This window comes from Sander vitreus, chromosome 8, assembly GCF_031162955.1.
Source record: "Sander vitreus isolate 19-12246 chromosome 8, sanVit1, whole genome shotgun sequence".
NCBI lineage: Eukaryota > Metazoa > Chordata > Actinopteri > Perciformes > Percidae > Sander > Sander vitreus.
Genome location: NC_135862.1, coordinates 5,318,429 through 5,339,786, shown reverse-complemented (window position 1 = coordinate 5,339,786; position 21,358 = coordinate 5,318,429). Strand labels below are relative to the sequence as shown.

The following is a 21,358-nucleotide window of genomic DNA, read 5'->3' as shown; positions in this document are numbered from 1 at the left end:
AAACCTGTAGGTGGCAGTGTAATGAGAAGCTCAAGCCCACGTTAGCCAATCAGAATCCCGAAAATAGCAACAACAGCAACGAATCACTTCCTCTCTCTTCTCTTCCTCACTTCCTCGGTTGCCTAAACCCAAGGGGGTAAGCTTCTCCTCACAACGCGTAGATCCTATGGCGCCATTTTGATGCTAACAAGTACTCCCCCCCCCCCGTTAGCATTCCATTGACTGCCATTCATTTTGACGCCACTTTGACAGCGAATAACTTTACATCTGAAGTGTTTAAAGACTCTATTTGTCCATTGTTTATTTCTAAAGAAACACGACAATGTATAAAAGGCTCCATTACCTTGTATCTCACGTTATGGCTCCGTAGCAGACGTTTTTGTAAAAATAGGCTAATGATTGTGTCATAACCACGGGACTTACTGTCGCAGAGTAGAGGAATTACCATACAGTACAGGAGAAGCTCGCAGACAGTTTCGACTTACATTAGCTGTTTAAGTTTAATTACTAATGTTAACTAGCATTTTAGTGATCAATAATTAGCCTGTGCCTATGTTATCTCCTTACATATACCTACGCTCTCCGTCTCTGTAAGATTGGGAATGATTGAGATTTCTCTTGGCACAGCTACCAGAAGACTTCCAACTTTCAGACAGGTTGCTCACGTCACATTTATATCGTCTCTCTCAGTTGGAGGCTGCGCAGTAACACTCAGCCATCACCGGAAAAGTGCTTCTAATATCCTTCACTGGTCTCCGTCCAGAGCAACGGGATCTGTTGGTCCATTCTATATACAGTCTATGCCTAAACCTCCGTTTGTCTCAGTTTACATGCAAACGTGCAAACGAAGATTTCCAAAATCTCCACTCTGGCCGAAGTTTTTAGAAAGAATCCTTTTCAGGGGCAAATTCTCCGTTTGCGTGTAAACGAAGGGAAATTTCTCAGTTTTTCAAAATAACCATGTATGTGTAAACAGGGTATTAGTGACTACCTAACCTATAGGCCAGTTAGCAGTGGGGATTTAGCTAATAATTTGTTAGATTCATGTTAATACTTTTTAAGTTTTGAAATAACTTTCAAAAATGAACAATAATTTGGTGCCCCCCCCGCATTGACTCTGAGGACCCCCTACCGGGCCCCCTGTTGAAGACCCCTGCAATAAATAAAGCCATAACAGTACAATGGTAAAACATAGATACATAAAATCAGACATCCCCAAAAACCCTCGTCTAACTAAAACCCTGTTTGAATAACTGAGTCTACAGCTGCTTTTTTAAAGAATCAACAGTGTGTTGACAACAGTGAATCAGAGAGCGGTGAGGGAGCAACTCTCTCATGTACCCCGGCCCCTAAAGTACAGAGACTAGATTGTAGATTGTCTGCATGTAGACAGAAGCATCTTCTTCTTATTCTCTTCATTTAATTTCCGCTTATGCATGTTCACCATTTGTTTTTCAGATGAATAAAATGTCAAGGTGAGTCTTTCACCAAGTGTTCGGCGTGCATTCTAACCATTCCTCTAAAATGTGCACACAATAGGTGTCTCAGAGAAGAACAGATTCCTCAGTACACTGTACATTGTGGTGGGTATGTGTAACTTATTCTTGAAATCCCTCAGAACGAGGAGGGTTGTGGTAATGAAAGATAAACAGTCAGACATCAGGACTGATAGGCTGAAAGTTCAGTACATTCTTTGGACAAGGGTACGATATTTGCAGATAACACAAAGTCTGCCACAGTATGATTTTGATTCCATTTAATTCAGGGGCCTGTGGTGGATATAGGACAATATCATATGGCCATTTAACACAATCAGTTACATTCAAGGACGGAGCCAGATGTTGGAAACATTCGGGGCTGGGCCCCCCCAGACTTCACAGAACTGTCTGGCTTTATCCTGTATCACTGTACATCCAGTAAACCAGACTACACCCCCGTTCACCCGAAGACACAACTTTCACTTTGAAAAAAATTGAATGGAAAATGGAATTTTTCTGAAAGATGGGGTTGGTGTTGGTCTTCTATCTTTTATCAAATATATTTGAGCAGATGGCAGTTTCTCTTTCACCACAGCCTGTGATACTTTATTTGCATATTTGTATAATTTCTGACGTTTTGCATTTCTGGATTTGGGTGTATATTTGAATTGTCTCATGGTCTGAATGAGACAATTCTGCCTACAAAACTGCCTTTAGTGGTGTCAGGTGTGAAAATATCTGTCATTCCGGCTTTTAAAGAGCAGTACTGGACAAGCAGTGGCAGCCACTCTCTGCATGTATTTAGGAACTGTGAAGAGGTGTCGCCTCCCAGTGGAATATAAGGGAAGTAGGTTTGAAATGTCAGACGGTAAGTACACAAGTGAATGAACAAACTCAAAAGGAACTGTATGCTTGAATGCAAATTTATTGATATTCATTAAAGCTATTTTAAATGAATGACCAAGCGATTGAGAAAAATGACAGCGATGATGATGATGATTCCTGAAGTATTTTCTGCATCACCCCATTCACCTGTTTAGAGAAGAGAGAGAAGAAGAGAACGTTAAAGAGAAATCAACTTTTTTTTATTCATCTGTCTTCGGTGAAAGTGCCTTTAAAGTTGTTGCACCCTCATCCTGGTATAAATTGTCAGGATCATCTTAAATTAGACTACCTACCAACAATGACACAGTTTAGAATTAGGATAAAGGACTACTTGAGTACTAAATGCACATGTGCTGTTACTGAGCGCTGCTGGTGATTATGTTGAGATGATGTTAAATTGCCAACTGTCTTTTTTTGTTTTATGTTGTTTGTCTCTAACTGTATATTTTAATATGGAACTATTGTACTGCTGTCCTGGCCAGGTCTCCCTTGAAAAAGAGATTCTGAATCTCAATGGGATTATTTCCTGGTAAAATAAAGGTTAATAAAAAATAAAAATAAAAAATAAAAATAAAATCTACAGCCAGTCTAAAAAGCCTCTAAAAGAATTTTCATATAAATAATGAACATTTGGGCTTGGCGATAGGGAGAAAATCAGATATCACGATATTCTTGACCAAATACCTCGATATCGATATTGAAGCGATATTCTAGGGTTGACAACTGGTGCTTTAACAAAATATCTTCACACTTAGATTTTAGATAAATAATCATCAGTAATGTAGATATAATGTCTAAGTGGGGAAAAGGCAAATAATAGAACAGCTAGAACAGTCTGGTAGGTTCAGAAAATGACATCACTTTACTGTAATGCAGCCTTTAAAACCAGGAAAAGACAACACTTATGTCATATCACGATATTACAATATCCAAAATCTAAGACAATATCTATTCTCATATCAAGATATCGATATAATATTGATATATTGCCCAGCCCTAATGAACATATTTTTCTTTGTGTTGATTAAATAGATCAACATAGAGATCTATTAAAGAATCCTTGTTGTGGTTTTACTTGGAGATGGTTCCGCAGTACAGCTTGTTGAGCCTGATGATGTCCTTCTGGCTCATCTCAGAGGCCAGGCCGAACTGCACGCTGGGGTCAGGGATGGCCACCAAGGTGGGCTGGTTGTTCTTGGAGAAAGCATACCTAAAAAAAAACCCACAAAAAGCTAAATATTTATGATTGCTTAATACCACAGTGTTGCCAACGTTTTTGAAAGAATTGAAAGAGGGAATACGTGGACTTAAAGTTAGTACTTTAAACTCTGTTGCAATATGTTTGCTTTCTGTCTAAATATGCACTGTTTATCAATTTTTGAATATTTATTTGTTGTAAACGATGTGAAGGGCAGCTTATTGTAACCGCTCATGTAAAGGGTCTGAGCATGTGTGTGTATTTCAGGCCTGTGTGTAGTGTGTAATAACAGAGTGTGAATTGTAATTTCCCCATTCGGAATCAATAAAGAGTATAAATTATAAAAATGATAAATTGTTCCAAAAAAGCCGTTTGTTTTCAGTCTCAATGCCTGCTAATATTCTGCATTACAAAGATGGCCGCCACAGTCGTTCTGGTTTGACCTACTTGCTGTAATGCATCACAGAGCCGTAGTCGTAGGTGGTTCCCTGGTTCAGAGTGATGATTTTGTCAAAGTTGTGCTCCTGTCCTGATGATTTGAAAAGAAAACAGAACAACATGAGATCCACCTGTGTCTGTATTCACTGATACCTGGGGCTCAAATCCTGCCAACCTATACCTGTGGTTACATTTAGGCTATTGTTGTTAAAGGACTAGTTTGACATTTTGGGAATTTGCTTTCTTGCAGAGTTTTATGGGGGGGTTATTAGGGTTTCCCTAGGTTTCACCAAGTCAAATTTAAGACTTTTTAAGACATTTTTAAGACCATTGTGAATGAAGTTTAAAACCTTTATCTCAACACCAACTAAGCCCTAAATCCTATTTTTTCAAGCCAAGTATCGCTAAACTTGCACTTCCCCACAGCTGAAGAATAAAATCCATTTGATGTCTGTGGTACAATCCGAAAGAGAGACACGCCAATAACACGAAAGCTGATTGGCTGCAATATTAGTTGCATGTTGGTTTTATTTGTAGTCGTAATACAGCAAAATTATATTTGGACTAGCGAAAGAAAGAACTACATGGAATTTAAAAAAAAAAAGCATAATGACGTAGCGTTGCATGAATTGTCAGGTCGGGCAGCAGGAGAGGGACCCAAATGCAGATGGTGGAGGCAAATAAGGACAGATCAAGGCAGAATGTAACAGGAATACACACAACTGAGCTAGTTTCCCAATGTTTCCAGTCTTTGTGCTAAACTAAGCTAACAGGCTACTGGCTGGAACTTCATATTCTCATGGTGTTCTTTTGTATCCCCTGAAAGTGACTTCATCCTACAACATCCATTACAGGGTTTTCCCTAGGTTTGTGGAAGACTTAGGTGCATTTATTTGGCAGGGGGTTTAGGCGTCCTCCCTCAAGAAACGAAAAAATGCAATTTAACATAATTTTGTTGTTGCAACCACCATCCCCCCTGTAAATTACGCCGTTGCTAAAACGTTAGAAAAGCTAGAGCAGATAATAAATAAAACTCAAAAAGCTTGAAGGCAAAACCTGCTAAATAAGTCCAACTACAATCATTAGAACTGACAAAAGTAATTTAGTTACATTTATTTGGCTTAGGTGGTGCCCAGTATGGCTTGGGTGCTGCACTTAAGCCTTATAATGCTAGGGAAAACCCTACGTTAAATAAAGTGCAAACCAGGGATGACGTTCTCCAGCACAGGGCGGATGTACTGGTCCCGGTCGGAGCGTTTCTGCTCGTGGTGGAAGCCCAGCGCGTGGAGCACCTCATGCTGGACAGTGTGGTGGTAAACGCAGCCTGAACGCTGCAGGGACAGATCCTGCCCATTGCCGAGACGTCCGATGTAGGAGTAGCACCTGTAATGATTCAGGACACATCTTGGTCAATGTACTGTTGGTTTTGTTTTAGTAGACATAAAAATACATCAACTATAGCATCCTGAAGGCAACCTTGCCTCGTGGAAATGAGGCTACATGCTCAGCAGCGGTGGAGGAAGTATTCAAATCCTTTAATTTAATTTATTTTATACAATTATATACAATTACAATTGATGTTGATACGACGCACTACACACAGGCCTTGAAATACATGCACAAATGGAGAGATGTCAGAGAGAGGGGGCTGCGACAGCTGGGACGAGCGCAGTGCCTTGTTCAACAGCACCTTGCTCAACATCACCTTGCTCAACAGCACCTTGGCAGTTCCCAGGAGGTGAACTGGCAGCTCTCCAGCTACCAGTCCACCCTCGAAACCAGCCGAAACCAGCCTTGAACCCAGTGACCCTCCGGTTCCCAACCCAACTCCCAACAGACTGAGCTACTGTAACCCCCAAACTCAAGTTAAAGGACTAATACCACACTGTAGAAATACTCCACTACAGGTAAAAGTATGCAAGTATAATCAGGAAAATGGACTTAAAGTATTCAAAGCAAAATCTAGATCAAAATGATCAAATTAAAAGCAGCATCTTTGAGAAACTGGAACCATGAAAATGTTTTTTTGCATGAAAAGTGCCAATTCATTTTCTGACATTGATCATTTGTCAAATCTTTTCATCTGTACTTTGACATTGTCATATTGTCATGTTTTGTGAGCAAACATCTTCATTTTTTAAAGTAACTAAGGTTGTAGTAAAGATGTAATAAAGGGTACAATATTTCCATCTTTAAAGTGGCATGTGATCATTTAAGATCAAATTTGTACTTAAGGACAGTAGGCTACTTGAGTAAATGTACTCCAGCACTGATGCTCACCCGTTAAGGGACTGGATATTCAGATAGTCTCTCTGGCCGCTGCGTTGGACAAAGCGGAGACAGGAGACTTCGTGGAAGGACTGCAGACCACGCGTGATGATGGCCACCTCACGAGGGGCTGGGAAAGGAAAAAGCACTTTAAAGTTGATGCTACAAGCCTGACATAATGCACATTAATGTACATTATCTTTGCGTCAACAATTGATACGATTTTACAGCAAACTGACATTCAAATGTTTTGTGGGCTGAATACACGTTAAACCAAAGACACCTGATTGGAATTCCTATCAGTTTTAAATTGATTGCCATTTTCTTCTATTATTCGTGAACCAGACTGATCTCATGAAGTGGCGTATGTATGACACGCCAATTTGTATGCCAGTATTGGCGTGTTATCAAGACACATACTCACTTTTTAGCGTTTTTATCAACGCCGTTTGGCCTCCATTGACTTACATTACCTTGTTATTGCGTGTGAATTTACACCGTAGCGAGTAGTATGAAAGGGCGAAAATCCGCTTAGGGAGGTTGGTCGGGTTGGTGGACGGGTCAAACACAGGACTTTCACCCCGGAGATGATCGTGTGATCGTGTCCCGCGTGTCACGTTTCCTAAACTCAACCATCGCTTCCTCCTTTTCCTAAATCCAACACTGTTCTTCTTTTCCTAAACCCAACCCGTCCGCTGTATATGCCGCTAAAAATAGGTGCAGATAACGTGCCACTTGGCTTAAGAAAGTGGGCGTGTATGTTTACGCGAAGTCATGATGTCATGTTGCGTGAACTAACACTTCAACAGAATGTGTGATTCTTGTTTTCTGATGTTGTTGAATCCAGACAGCTAGCTAGACTATCCGTCCAATCTGAGTTTCCTGTTGCACGACTAAAACTACTTTTTAACATACACATGTTCCACCAAAACAAGTTCCTTCCCGAGGCTATTTTGCAGAAGCACCGGGGCTACAGCCGGTGCCCATGACGATTGTGATTGGTCTAAAGAAATGCCAATAAACCAGAGCACGTTTTTGTCCCATCCCAGAATGCTGTGTGGACTAGCCAGACCCTCCTCCGCAGCGCTGCGGAGGAAGGTCTGGCAATGCGAGATTACTTTCTGCTTCGCACCTGTCATAATTACTACGGCCACCACTATAAACGTAAAATAATCGTAATTGCTGCATGAACAAACAACCTTCCCAGTATGAATGAACTTTACTCACAGAACACTCTGGAGATGGTGTAGGCCACGTAGACCTTCCCGTTGGCAGACTGGGGCCACATGCAGCCTTTAGCTGTGCAGGGGTCAGCGTTCCTCACAGCCTCTGACTCATACGCAATATCGTCCTCTACATACGGCTCATCAGGAGAACGCACTACAGCAGACACAGAGATCAATATTAAGAACATTTTTTACTTATTCATTAGTACATCAAGAAGATCTGGCTTGTGGTTTGTGCTGGTCGCAGGATTAAGAACACTCTCTACTGTTAAATCAACTACAAACCGAAGGAAAATGATGGACACGATGTCCTGACAGACTGGAATTCGTGCAACCAGCACAAACACACTAATTTACCATTATGGCTTTTCTAAAAATCAATCTAAAACTTTCTCTATATCTCGCTCTGTCTCTCACCACCGCTCTAACTACATCTACATCCACAATGAGAGAGCAGAGCGCGAGCTCTAATGTGCCTCTGCCTACGTCATATGACGCGTTGCTAGCGGTAAAGGTGTATTTCAGAGCCTAGCTTAAAATGGGCACATTTTCATCAAAATGTGTCAAAAAAAATGTAAAAAAAAAAAAATGGACTGTTGAGCAACTGAGGTCGTACGTCAAGCAAGAAGGGGAAATAATTCCACCTACAAAGCTTCAACAATAAGTGTCCTCAGTTCCCAAACGCTAAGTGAGTGTTGTTGAAAGGAAAGGTGACGTGACACAGTGGTGAACATGCCCCTGTCCCAGCTTTTTTGGGACGTTCTGCAGGCATCAAATTATATACATAAACAAAACGTTAAAGTTGATCAGTTTGAACATTAAATATCTTGTATTCAATTGAATATAGGTTGAAAAGGATTTGCAAATCATTGTATTCTGTTTTTATTTACGTTTTACACAACGTCCCAACTTCATTGGAATTGGGGTTTGTAATATGGTGAATATTTCATAGCATTTGTTAAGACATATTCTAATTGGACAACTTCAAATAAATAATACTAATTAAAAGTCATTTTTCCCACCAGATTTTCATCCCTCAAAGCAAAATGTGGACCTTCGTGTTGGAGTAAAAGAATAAAAAAAAAACATACTTTAGATATTTCTTTTGCAACTTGGACTCATTTCCTTCCTCAGTATTGTTCATGGCTTCGGTCCTGGTTGGTCAGATAAAGGAACCAGAGCTAAAGCTACAAACTAAACTTTATTTAAAAAATAATGCTCACCAGCGTCCCTGTTGGCTCTTTCAATCCGCTCTGAAGCAGTCAAAGCCTTATAGCGACCTGTGGGTAAAGCATACAGGTTTTAGTTTATTAAATGAATTATTATCATACGATGCATTTGTTCTTATAAGCCAATAACACTCAGGATATTTCAATTTCAAAACAAGACAGGAAACTTACAGAATCAGGAGTTTTCCAGAAACGATATATCAAGAAAAAAGACAGAAAAACACATTTAGACTCCAGTCCTGTACTTCAGTAGCCTGGTCCTACCAGACTCTGGTACATTAAATCTGGACAGAGAGTCTGGCCACTCTCCATTGACGAATGTTAACTTCCTTGAAGGCGGGTACTCTGTTGAAGTTTAAAACTGTTGGATCTGCTACTTCAGTGTAATATTGTCTTTCTTTCTTTCTTTCTCTTTTACTGCTTTTCAACTTTTTACCACATTTCACAGATATAGTTAGTAGTTCCTTTTTGTATGTACCATAAATTGCATTATTTAAGATCAGACCAGTGCTTTAACAAAACAGCAGTGTGTAGTTCTGTTTCTCTACAGAGACCCCCCCTTCTAAACTTCTCACATGCGTTCATGTAAATAACTCTTTGAGGCTAAACTATTTCATATTTCACACAAAAAGCAAAGATTAGAGAAATGTCCCAAAAATTCAAACAGATTTGTGTATCAAACTTTTTTCTTCTTTCCTCTCCCATTAACCATTTTACGACCCCTCAGATTTATCTGGTGACCCCGTGGAAGGGCCCGACCCGTAGGTTGGGAGCCACTGGACTAAACTAATTGTATATAGTAGATAAAAATCGCTCAGTCATAGGGTTTTCTGCAGAACTAATACTTTTACTTTTGATACTTTTAAGTACATTTAGCTGATAAAACTCACCTCCTCCTCAGCCCAAGCGGAGACAGCCACAAGGACCGCAAGGCCCAGAATGCACTTCAATTTCATGTCAACAAATTACCTGCAGCAAGACACAAAGATTGCACTTTAATTACAAATCTGACTTACCCAGGTTAAGTAAAAAAAAACAACAAAAAAAACAGTGTGTATGGGAATGTATAAACGATACTTACTGCTATGTCTGAGTGGAGTGAGACACAGAGAGAAGTGCAACATCTCATTATAAAGCATCAACTGCACCGGAAAAACAATCCTTTTAAGGATATTTAGGACAGCACGGGAAGGAATGGAATGGAAACAGAATGTAGTGCCTTGATAAGAACATTTCACCTTGATGCCACGTTTCATATTCCCAGAATAGGAGCCAATTTAATCTTGTTTGACCTGGACCAGATGCCTGGCCTCAACAGTGAGCATGTTTCTCACATTTCAACTAAGGGGATTTATAAAATAATTGAGTTCATTATCAAAACTGTTCCAATACTTAACAGTACACAAGCCAAAATGTCTCTTTTTCATCTAGATTGCTAGATTTTATTTTCTAATTGATGTAAACCCTAAAATTACTTTTAAATGGATTCAGTAGTTGCATAATTTAGACGTACAATACATACAAATACAGACACATGCATTCAGACACAAAGGCTGGAGACAATGACCCACTTGACCCTGATGAAGACATGTGAGTCAAAAGGCATTGGTCATTTTAAAATACATTGCCATGTAAAATAAAGACATTTTAAGTGTTGCACAAGACCTACCAAGGCCTTGGATTATTTTTGAAGGGGACATGCATTTCTTTGAAACACATTTTGGAATAAAGATCAGTTTCCACTTATGCAATGAGCCCTTCACATGAGATATAAACACAGTCTGTTTATCAGGTCTTCATCCTAACTCTTTTTTGATGCTCATATTAATTAGTTCAGCTGTTAGCTGCCAAATCTAAAAACCCAACCAGAGACAGGGACTGTTAACCCTCCTGTCGTCCTCGGGTCAAATTTGACTCATTTTATCAGAAATCTGGGTTTCTTTCAACCAAATTTTCAACGAAACAAAGAAACGTGCATGGTTCACTACAACGCTCTTCACAAGTAAAATAAAATAATCAGGTCGCTACTTTCATTGAATTTGGGTGTTTTATTCAATTTTATAGCATTTGGAGAAAAAAAAAGATAAAGGAACGCTGAAAAAAGTGACAAAAATGTCGGAAAAGGCTTCAAAAAGGCAGGAAAAATCCCACAAAAATGTCAATAGGTGCAGAAAAAAGTTGATAAAAAAACATCGGAAAACGTGACAAAAAAACTTTGATAAAAATGACAAAAATGTAAAAATGTTGACCCAGAAAAACAAAAAGTTGCATGTGAATGTGCCGGCCGGCATCTGGCCGTGAATCTGGGGGGCGGAACTTCTGAGGGGTGGGGGGGGGGTAATTTATTTGGCAGTTCATCGCTCACTGCAACCTTTAATCTCATGTCTGTTGTTAACCAGCTCAAACTGCAGGATCATTTTCAAATTTGTCCAGATTTCAGATTCCAGCTGTCCAGAGGTGAAATATCCTAATTTGTGCTGACTATCATGAAAATGAATCATAGCCAAATCTGTTATTGCCTTTTATATATCTGTTAGTGTCTTCCTAGTTAAAAGGTGCAGTAAGCCATTGGATTGTTTTTTAAATCAACTGCCAAACAAATACAACATCCCCCTTCAGAAGCTCCGCCCCCTTTGATTCATGGCCAGCCGGTACATTCACATGCCCCCCGCCCACATCAACTGTCGCTGCCTGCTGCTGATTGGCTGGAAAAGTGTTTTCTTGGCTCGTGCACTCCTTTCTGTTTGTTTTCCATTTACACAGCTAAAGCTGTTTATTAGCACTTGACTTTTTTTCCCAGCGCACACAGAAAATAGAGAGCTAGGTGACCGTGAGGAGATAGTCACTGAATTTGACAGAAAGTTTATTGGATTAACATCACTGACTATACCTTTAATAAATTGACCCGTTTCCCCGCCTCGACAAACGGCGAACATTTACCATGCTGGTTCAAAACAACAAATCCCTGTTTTTTTGGGTTATGCATGGTGGGAGAGGGGGCATCCAGGAGAGAGACACACAGCGGATATGATTGGCCACGAAAGACGCAGCCCCAAAATCTTGACGTATGATTGGCTTACGTAGTATGTTAGAGGTGGACAAACAGAGTGCATGGTAAACACTTCCCAAAGAAAAATAATGAATGCAAAAGTGAGACAGAAGATCTGTCTAATTGACTAAAGGGATTGATCAGATTTGGTGCAGCTCCCTGTGATGCTTACAAAAGGCTTTGTACAACTGTTTTTTCCGTGTTAGGAGAACTCGGGCGCACTTCTCCTTTAAAACGTTGCTTTCTTCTAACAAGCCTGCTTTAGTGCCAACCAGACACAAGACGCATTCATTCCTTTTATTGTTTATTATATCCCTATAATATCCCTCAGCGTCTGATATCATACAAGAAACTCCCATGCACGTGCAGCCGGACCGGCTATCAGAACAAAGAAGCTCAGATAACAACACATGCTGAGGGAGTGGGACTTCGTTTTCTACTCAGGACACTGTTACTCCACTATATCTTTACTTAAAAAATATGTGTTTACGGCTATATTAATGTTCTGCATAATAAGTCGGCCCATTAGGGTTAACACTTTACAATTTAACATTCAAAACTAACTTAAAGGTGCTGTAGGTAGGATTGTGAAGATCCAGGACTTAGCCAAAACATTTGAACATTGAAACTTCTCAGTCCCTCCCCCATTTCTGCTAAAGCCAAAAACGGTCTCCTAAGCCCCTCCCCCCACAAGGGAGAATGAATGCGTGTGCATGAGCAGTGATTGACACGCAGTTAGACACCGCCCCCCCCCTGGCCCTGATTGGTGCATCTGAACAGGGAGCTGTGGATTTTTGCAAATCACACTACAGGCTGTAGGTGGAGCCAGAGGAGACAGATTTTTTTTTTTTTTTAAATGACCTGCTTCATGTAGTTCTACTGGAACATAGGGTCAGTTTCAGCAAATATGACAGAAAGCTAGTTTTATAAGTCTTACCTACTGCACCTTTAAACCTGATTCATTTGATACATTTTTTTAGTAAAAAAGTTTAGAACCTAAACACTAAATGTACCATAAAACCATAACAAGCTACAAGATGCTAAAAGGCTGTGTGGAGCTGCAGAGTGGAATTCAAGTGACATCTTTCACATCATAAGTAGCAGTGGGTACTGCACTTAAGTATTGAGGTACTTTACTTGAGTATTTCTTTCTTACTTTATTGTACAAGTGCATGTTAAAATAGATAGCGTGACTATTGAAAGTGTATGTAAATACATTTCTCGGTGTGATTATAGATCACAAGCTCTGCTGGAAACCTCATATAAAACACATTCAATCTCAAGTGTCACGAAGCATCTCAGTCCTGAGTAAGGCAACGCATGTATTGGATCACAAATCACTGCATATTCTATATTGTTCACTGGTTTTACCTCATTGAAATTACTGTGTGGAGGTCTGGGGAACACATAAAAGCACACTGCAACCACTCATCACACTACAAAATAGAGCCATAAGAACAGTTCATAAAGCAGGATATTATGATCACACCAACTTACTGATTTTACATTCCAGAGCTTTAAAGCTCATTGATCTAGTTGAATTTCAAGTTGCACAAATGATGTATAAAGCAAAAAAACAGACTACTAACTGGTATTATTCAGAAGTTCTTTTTTGATAGAGAGGGGGGGGGGATAGCTGTTCGCACAACTATAAAAAGTCAGTGCATTAAAATCAGTGGTGTGAAGTTGTGGAATGGTCTGTGCACAGAACTAAAGCAATGTCCAGACATTATCCAGTTCAAAAAAAGGTACGAAGCAATGATTGTCAAAAAATATATGAAAAGAGGGCTTTAACAGTTGCAATATGTGTTCATTGACGTATGTGTATGATTATGTGTGTATTTATATATATATATATATATATATATATATAGATAAATAAGATAAATATATATATATAAGATAGATGTGATAAATATAAATAAGATATAAATATGTGGTAAATGAAATAATAATAATAATAATAATAATAATAATAATAATAATAATAATAATAATAATGTACTGAGTTATGGAAAAGGAGTAGGATTAAATAAGTGTATACTTCTTCCTACTCCTTTTCAGACATGGCTATGTTTGCTAATGTTACTTATTGTTTATTGAATGTTTTGCCTATTTAACTTATTAGTAATTGTTTTTGATGTTTTGTTTGGTTTATTTTTGATATATCTGAAATAAATTTCTTCATTCATTCATTGTTATTTTATACTTCTGTGCCACTACATTTTGGAGGTAAAACATTTTACTCCACTACATTTATTTTGACAGCTTTAGTTACTTTGCAGACTTAGATTATTACTACAAAATATAAATGAACAAATAAATTATGATAATTCTTTTCATGGATTATGCTCCCCAAAACAGACAAAAAGTAATTAAATTAGCCACACATTTACCAGCTGCAACATTAAAGCGATGGAACACATCCATGCATCAATAATTATAATCCAATGACAGAGAATATGTTATTCTAAAATGGGACATTCTGCTTAATGTGTACTCTCACTTTTGGCACTTTAAGTCTGTTTTACTGATAATACTTTTTTAATAATAATAACAGTTTTCTAAAGCATTTGAACTTGTAACAGACGCGGACAAGTAGTAATTAGATTGTGTGTTAATATATAAAGATTATGCAGCTTTTACACATGCATATGTCTCTCTTTTCCATCACACAAACTTCAGTATGAACTCTGAATTCACAAACATTTGGTACAGTACAAAAGTGTCTACAAGTACAAACAAGGTTTCAGTGAACGTGTTAGAAGATTTATTGTTGATAAAATGTGAGAATTAGCACCATGTTGTCAGGGTTGTTCTCTTCACCTTTTGGAGAGAAAAAAAAAACACGTTAAAGGTGACAAACAAACATTTTTCTTTTCTTTATGGGTCATCCCGAAATATAAATTAGATGTACACAGGAAACACTTACAGCGACAGAAATACAACGTAAACTCAAACCCGACGTGTGTTTTTAACATTTGTACAGCTTGTTCAGCCTGCTGATGTCGTTCTTGCTCATCTCCTTGCCCGTGCCGAATTCAACATTGGCGTTGGGGATAGGCACCATCGTGGGCTTGTCGTTCCCGGAGAAGGCGTACCTGAATTATCAAGAGGACAGACGTTGAATTATTTTTGGGTTGTATTTTGGAGAAAAGAAAGTCAAATGTATTGGTATTTAGAGGTGCTGTAGGTAGGACTGCTCCAAAGAAGATCCAGGACTTAGCCAAAAACTGTGAACATCGACAACTTCTCAGTCCCTCCCCACTTTCTGCTAAAGCCATAGACTGTTAATATTAATGGACAAAGCATCCGGTTCGGCAAAGTGCTGCAAATGCGGAAGTGCCTTAAACCTGCATTCTATCTGAATTCCAGCAGGGGGCGACACGTGCGGTTGCAAAAGGAGGTCTGTTTCTGTAGAAGTCTATGAGAAAGTGATTTATTACCTCAGTAAACATTTTCATAATGAGTTTATGGTCTCAATCGCTAGTTTTACGTCTTCTGCAATACAGAATGATGTTCAATTTTTTAAATTATGGTCTCGTTGATTTTAAAATAGACGATAAAGCAGGGTGTGTTTTAGGACGTGGCTATGATGTGATGGCCAGTGAAAGTGCGTAACGTGTGGTAGAGTGACTGCTTCATGTAGTTCTACTGGAACATAGGGTCAGTTTCAGCAAATATGACAGAAAGGTAGTTTTAGAAGTACCTACTGCACTTTTAAATATTGTGAAGGGTCGATTGGCATGTTACAAAAAAAAAGAAATCAGATCTCATTTGTTATGTGGGGATGGTTTGACTGCATCAATGTTAATGTAGTCATTACTTTGTTATTATTGTGTACATGAGAAAAAGGCCCAGGTATTAGGGACTGTATGGAAATTATTAGGAGAGGAGAAAAGGTAAGAAAAGGAGGAGGGTTATCATTTTCTTACAGTTCCTTAGTTACAGTAAAGGTACTAAACATTGATAAGGTTAAATGAATGTGTCATCCAAAAACAATGTAACTTATATACAGTACTTACTTCCCTAGGCCTTTTATTTCTATCGAATAGTGTTAAGAAAGAGCAGAGCAAAATTCAAGTTTTGCTGTCTTTCCTGCGCCCCTGGTCGAAGTTTGTTTTAGGGCGCTCCGCTCTCCTTAAAGCCATTCCATAGAAATCTTTTTCTGGGACCATAGAAAGCCGACAGGAGGTAAGTACTGTATACAATCCATATTGTTTTTGGGTGAACTATTCCTTTAAATGAAGAAATAATTATAAAATCAATCTATGTTTGTCTGAATGAACAGCTGTTGAATGAATGGTAGCCTTGACAACCTGTGGTACTGCATGACAGAGTTGTAGTCGTAGGGGGTGTTCAGGTTCAGGGTGTTGATCTTGTCGAAGGCGTACTCCCAACCTGAGAGGACAAACATCACAACAAGAGTCAGGAAAGACACAAAATGTTTAGATCTTTGAGTCTTAATTCACAAAAAGTAAGTTTTGCGTTAGGAGATTAAAGGGCTTGTCACACCAGGATTTAACAACAAACTGAGTCTTAGTGTAACATTATTATAATCTTAAGCCTTATGTTGTCTTCAGGGTCAAACTTGACCCATTTTAAAAGTTTGTTATATCAGAAATATGGGTTTCTTTCAACCAAATTGCTCAAAAATAACCTGGATGCATGGATGTCCTTCGCAGGACAAATGAATGATTACTTCCATTGAATTGTGGGTATTTTATTCAATTTTACAAGCATTCAAATAGTTAGATGGTTTCAAAACAGCATCCCGACTCAACTTTGACAAAAAACATTCCGTGATACACTCCAAATCCTCTGAACTATCAGTCAAAACAAATTCATAGTTACTACTTTTTTTTTAAAGCGTCACAAGCATTTCAAAAAAAAGGCTACCAAAAAAAATCATTTTAAATTTCAACCTGGATGACATTTTCATGGTTGACAGGAAGACAACACAATGGTTAAACGTTAGGGTGTGTGGAGGCCAAAGTACCGACCAGACTGGATGTTTTCCCACAGGATCCGGATGTGCTGGTCCCTGTCGGAGCGGCACTGTTCGTGGTTGAAGCCGAGGGCGTGGAGCAGCTCGTGCTGGACCGTGTTGTGGTAGAGGCAGCCCTGCCGGTCCAGAGACACCGTCTGGGAATAACCACGGCGGCCGACGAAGGAGTAACAGCTGCACTCATACAATCAAATCATCAAATCAAAGCTGTTAACGGTGCAATGTTATCCCTATGTGATGTCTTTGTAAACCACTCAAGTCACTCCTAATATTATTTTACCTTTTGTATTTTTTTCTGTTGATTTGAAATTGCATGTAATTCTATTTTTTGGGGGCTTTTTTCCATTTCTTTTCTTTTCTTTGAATTCTTTTAAGTATTTTAGTTTCTTTCTATGTTAAATGGATTATGTATTAGAGAGTGCCCTGATTAAGCCCCTCGGAGGGTTTTGCATCTCTCCATCACAACTTTTATTGACTGGTGTGTGTATATGTATCTGTAGTATTTGTATATGTGTAAATAATAAACCAAATTAAACTAAATAAAAAGTAATAATGATCAAAGCAGCGTGGGTCAGGTATTTCTAAGATTTAAAGGACCGTAAAATAGATTTTTTTCTTGGCAGTTAAAGTTTCCTGTTTGGCTTCGTTTATGGACCTTATTCATCTACATGTAACTAAAGTCTCCATTGATATTGCCTGATATTGTTGTATATTTGAAGCAAGACATGTTAGTTACCCTTCTGAAGATGAAATAACTGTGATTGGGATGCACGGCGTTTTGAGAACAGCTTCAGTTTCAAGTCCGAAATTGCAACTTAAAATTATTTAGATACACAGAAATTCTTGTTGAGATACAAACGTTTTTTAAAGATTCCAAATATGTCTGCATGTGGAGGAAAGTTGTATAAAATAATGCATAGAAAACTGGATATTTCCATTTCGGCATAAAAAAAACCCCTGCTGTGATACGATGCATTGTGCACAGTTACTTTCCTTTTAAGTCTTGCAATTATGATGCACAAACACATGTTTGAGTTAAAAAGCTATGCAGTTTACAGACAAACACATGGTTTGTTACCCGCTGTCGGACTGGATGTTGATGTAGTCTCTCTGGTTGGTGTGTTGGACGAAGCGAATGCAGGAGACGCTGGTGAAGGACGTAAGCCCACGCTCGATGATGGAGCGTTCCCGAGAAGCTGAGAAGACACAAGGGAAGACGTTACGGCGCTGGAAAAGGAGATGCTTTTAATCTCATTGTACATGTGTATAGTGACAATAAAATGTATTCTATTCTATTCTAAGTAGCTGGCTCGGCCGGCAAAGGTCTCTACTAGTGCACCTGCTCTACGGGTCCATAGTGAGGAAGCAGCACCGACCATCTGGGTCATTTTATATATTATGGTCTGTGTAAAAATGTACAAGTCATAAACTCTATGTAAGTCTGTACAATATTTGAAAGAGTTTTTCCTCAAACCTTTTGACATTTAAAATATATATATATAGCTCTGATCAGTCATCCTTTGTAGAGGAAGAACCCGAGATCCAACAACAATAGAACTACCACAGACTTGACATCCACCCAAGTTTCATTAGGTTCTTCAAATTGTGACGAAAGCTGATTTCATTTGAGAAACGATGTACATTACTTTCTGGCTCTACATTAAATCTTTTGGTCGAATGTTTTAATTGAAGTTTAAGAATGTTTCAGTTACTTACAGAAATGTGTGGCGATGACGTAAGGCACGTAGACCTTTCCATCGCTGGACTTTCCCCACATGCAGCCGCTGGAGGTGCAGGGATCAGCGTTCCTCTCATTTTCACTGTCATAAGCGATGTCATCCATGACCAAGGGCTCGTCCTTCGTACGCACTGTCGGAGGGGGACATTAAAGGACCAATCAGTCACTTGACCAGTGGTAGAGGAATTATTCAGATCCTTTACTTAATGTGCTCATATTATGTTTTTTGGCTTTTTCCCTTTCCTTTATTGTGTTATGTATCTTTTTTGTGCATGTTATAGGTTTACAAAGTGAAGAAGCCCAAAGTCCACCCCAAAGAGACTTACCATCTCCAACAGAAAACACTGTTCACAAACTGCTCCAAACAGCTCTATTGTAGTTCAATATGTGCAGTACAACAAAAAGATGGTGTTTTTTAAAAATTAAACCATGTAAACCTATTCTGGTATCGTACAACCTCTAAATACAACTATGAACCTGAAAATGAGCATAATATGAGCACTTTAAGTAAAACTACTAATACCACACTGAAAGTATTCCCCTACAAGGAAAAGGCCTGTATTCATCCTGCTTTAATAAAAGTACATAAGTATTATGTTATGTGCCTGATAACTTTACTTATAGAGGCCCTTTCAAGAGCAGGACAAAACAAAATAAGGCGATACATTAATATAGACTTATGAAAAATAAAAACCCTATGAAAATAATGTTTGTTTTTTTAACCTTTATTTATTCAGGGAAGGTTCACTGAGAGGAAGCCTCTCTTTTGCAGGAACACCCTGATCACATTCACACAGTTGCACACATTCATACCTGGAAGCTGCCCGGTACAACCACAGTCTGATCTGCTGGCCACTGAGCAGCTCCATTGGAGTGGTTGGGGTTAAGGGACTTGATCAAGGGCACCTCAGTGGTGGTTATGAGGGAGGGACAAGAGCTGCTCTTTCACTTTCCCCACCTAGATTTTATCCTATCGGTCTGGGGATTGAACCGATGACCTCCCGGACACAAGCTTGCTTCTCTAACTTTTAGGCCACCACAGACATCTGTCCAAAGATGTTGGTGCATTTAATGTTAATTAATGTACACTGTGCCTGTGAAATAAAAATTGAAAAAAAAAAATGTACACGGTGTCTTACCAACATCCTTGTTGGCCCTCCACAGAAGCTCAGAGACGGACAGATCCTGCAGGGAGATGACATTGTTCATTAGTATCAGGACTTAACTAAAAATGTAAATGCATTTATGTAGAGTGGTAGAGTATGCACAGTTTCTGTACAATGTGCTACAGTGGCTCTCAAACGGATTTAACTGTACAAAGAAGAAATGAAATGAAAAAACTGAACTTTCCTGATGTGACACAGCAAACACATGAGTACAAAACACTATACTCCACTCATAAATAACACATTTAATTCACATTTCCTTATGGGGAATCTTATTTATAAAATCTTTATAAGAAGAAACCTCACCTTGTCTTCAGCCCAGGAGCGGTCAGAGACCGCGAGGACGAGGAGGAGACCGATGGTGCACTTAAAGAAAGTCATGTTCCCAGCCTGCAGGTGGACAGTGTTAACACCTGGATCCTGCTGCCGCCGCTGTTTATAGCCGTCAGTGCATCTGATAACTCATGAAAAAAAAACTCAGTGATCACTTTGCTCAGTGATAACATGCATATTGCCTTGAAAACAGGCTGCCCATTCCCACCGCACTTAAGCTAAATACAATCTGCTTGTGGCAGAAAAACATGTTCTTTATGCAACCTTGTGAGACCGTAGGCCCTGAGGACAGCTGCTTCATGTCCATAGATCCTGGGCGTCCTGCTGCATAATCAATAATCCACATTAGTCTGACTGGTTTTCTTCCGTTTTTAATTTCCATAAACTGTTACTAAACTACAGGAGACTATTTTCTTAGAAAAAGAAAACATCACAGATTCATTTTCGTATTTAAAGTTCACATTTTCTTAATTTTTCCAAATTTTACTGCCAACTCTTTACTGTCTGTCAGGAAAAAAAGGTTATAAAACAAATTCATGACATAAAAAGTGAATTCATGACATAGTATGTCATATATTTGTGACATTATGACTTACTATCTTGCCAACATTTGACGTAGTATGTCAGAATTCAGTAAAAAAAAAAAAAAAATAATTACATTTTAAAAGGCTTTTTAAAAGGCAAAAGGCTTCCAAACTAAACAATGCTGAGCAGTTATAAAAATGTGAACGTGTATAACTAATACAAAAATGAAATGTGATTTTTGGGGAGACAAAGCAGATGACACATTGATATGTAGTTTGGTGAATATGGTGATCAATATGGTGGCTGCTAGCTGAGCTTCTGTTCTGCCTGTGTTTCGGCCTGAAGTTCAGGATGTGACAACACCAACTCACTGCTGGATCACGTTACACACATGAATGCTGCTGCAACATTCAAAGTGCTCATATAATGCTCATTTTCAGGTTCATAATTGTATTTAGAGGTTATATCAGAATAGGTGTACATGGTTTAATTTTCAAAAAACACCATATTTTTGTTGTACTGCACATTGCTGCAGCTCCTCTTTTCACCCTGTGTGTTGAGCTCTCTGTTTTAGCTACAGAGTGAGACATCACACTTCTGTTCCATCTTTGTTGGGAGTCACACATGTGCAGTACCTAGGTAAGGACTACTAGCCAGTCAGAAGCAGAGTATGAGGGCGTGCCCTGACAGTACCTAGGTAAGGACTACTAGCCAGTCAGAAGCAGAGTATGAGGGCGTGCCCTGACAGTACCTAGGTAAGGACTACTAGCCAGTCAGAAGCAGAGTATGAGGGCGTGCCCTGACAGTACCCTAGGTA

General features: G+C 39.0%; 2 protein-coding genes across 2 annotated transcripts; both read right to left on the bottom strand.

The window, feature by feature from the left end:
• Nucleotides 1–3,434: 3,434 nt before the first annotated feature.
• On the bottom strand, nt 3,435–9,678 carry LOC144521656 (hatching enzyme 1.2-like). Its single transcript, XM_078256213.1, has 7 exons — nt 9,613–9,678; nt 8,717–8,762; nt 7,495–7,647; nt 6,280–6,397; nt 5,204–5,382; nt 4,009–4,090; nt 3,435–3,573 (listed from the first exon to the last, which is right to left on the bottom strand). Exons 1-7 carry the CDS (start codon nt 9,676–9,678, stop codon nt 3,435–3,437), a joined length of 783 nt encoding a protein of 260 aa, XP_078112339.1.
• Nucleotides 9,679–14,745: 5,067 nt separating this feature from the next.
• LOC144521851 (high choriolytic enzyme 1-like) lies at nt 14,746–20,064 on the bottom strand. The gene is made up of 7 exons (XM_078256479.1): nt 19,990–20,064; nt 19,657–19,702; nt 18,496–18,648; nt 17,858–17,975; nt 16,775–16,953; nt 16,091–16,172; nt 14,746–14,872 (listed from the first exon to the last, which is right to left on the bottom strand). Exons 1-7 carry the CDS (start codon nt 20,062–20,064, stop codon nt 14,746–14,748), a joined length of 780 nt encoding a protein of 259 aa, XP_078112605.1.
• Between the last annotated feature and the right edge of the window lie 1,294 nt (nt 20,065–21,358).

Excerpts from the sequence above, each read along its gene's own strand:
- LOC144521851 (XM_078256479.1), bottom strand. The coding sequence starts at position 20,064 with ATGACTTTCTTTAAGTGCACCATCGGTCTCCTCCTCGTCCTCGCGGTC. Across the intron at positions 17,976-18,495 it reads CGTCATCGCCACACATTTCT|CTTCTCGGGAACGCTCCATC; the intron begins GTAAGTAACTGA and ends GTGTCTTCTCAG. Across the intron at positions 14,873-16,090 it reads TCTGTCATGCAGTACCACAG|GTACGCCTTCTCCGGGAACG; the intron begins GTTGTCAAGGCT and ends TTGATAATTCAG.
- LOC144521656 (XM_078256213.1), bottom strand. The coding sequence starts at position 9,678 with ATGAAATTGAAGTGCATTCTGGGCCTTGCGGTCCTTGTGGCTGTCTCC. Across the intron at positions 6,398-7,494 it reads CACCATCTCCAGAGTGTTCT|CCCCTCGTGAGGTGGCCATC; the intron begins GTGAGTAAAGTT and ends TTCCTTTCCCAG. Across the intron at positions 3,574-4,008 it reads TCTGTGATGCATTACAGCAA|GTATGCTTTCTCCAAGAACA; the intron begins GTAGGTCAAACC and ends GTTTTTTTTTAG.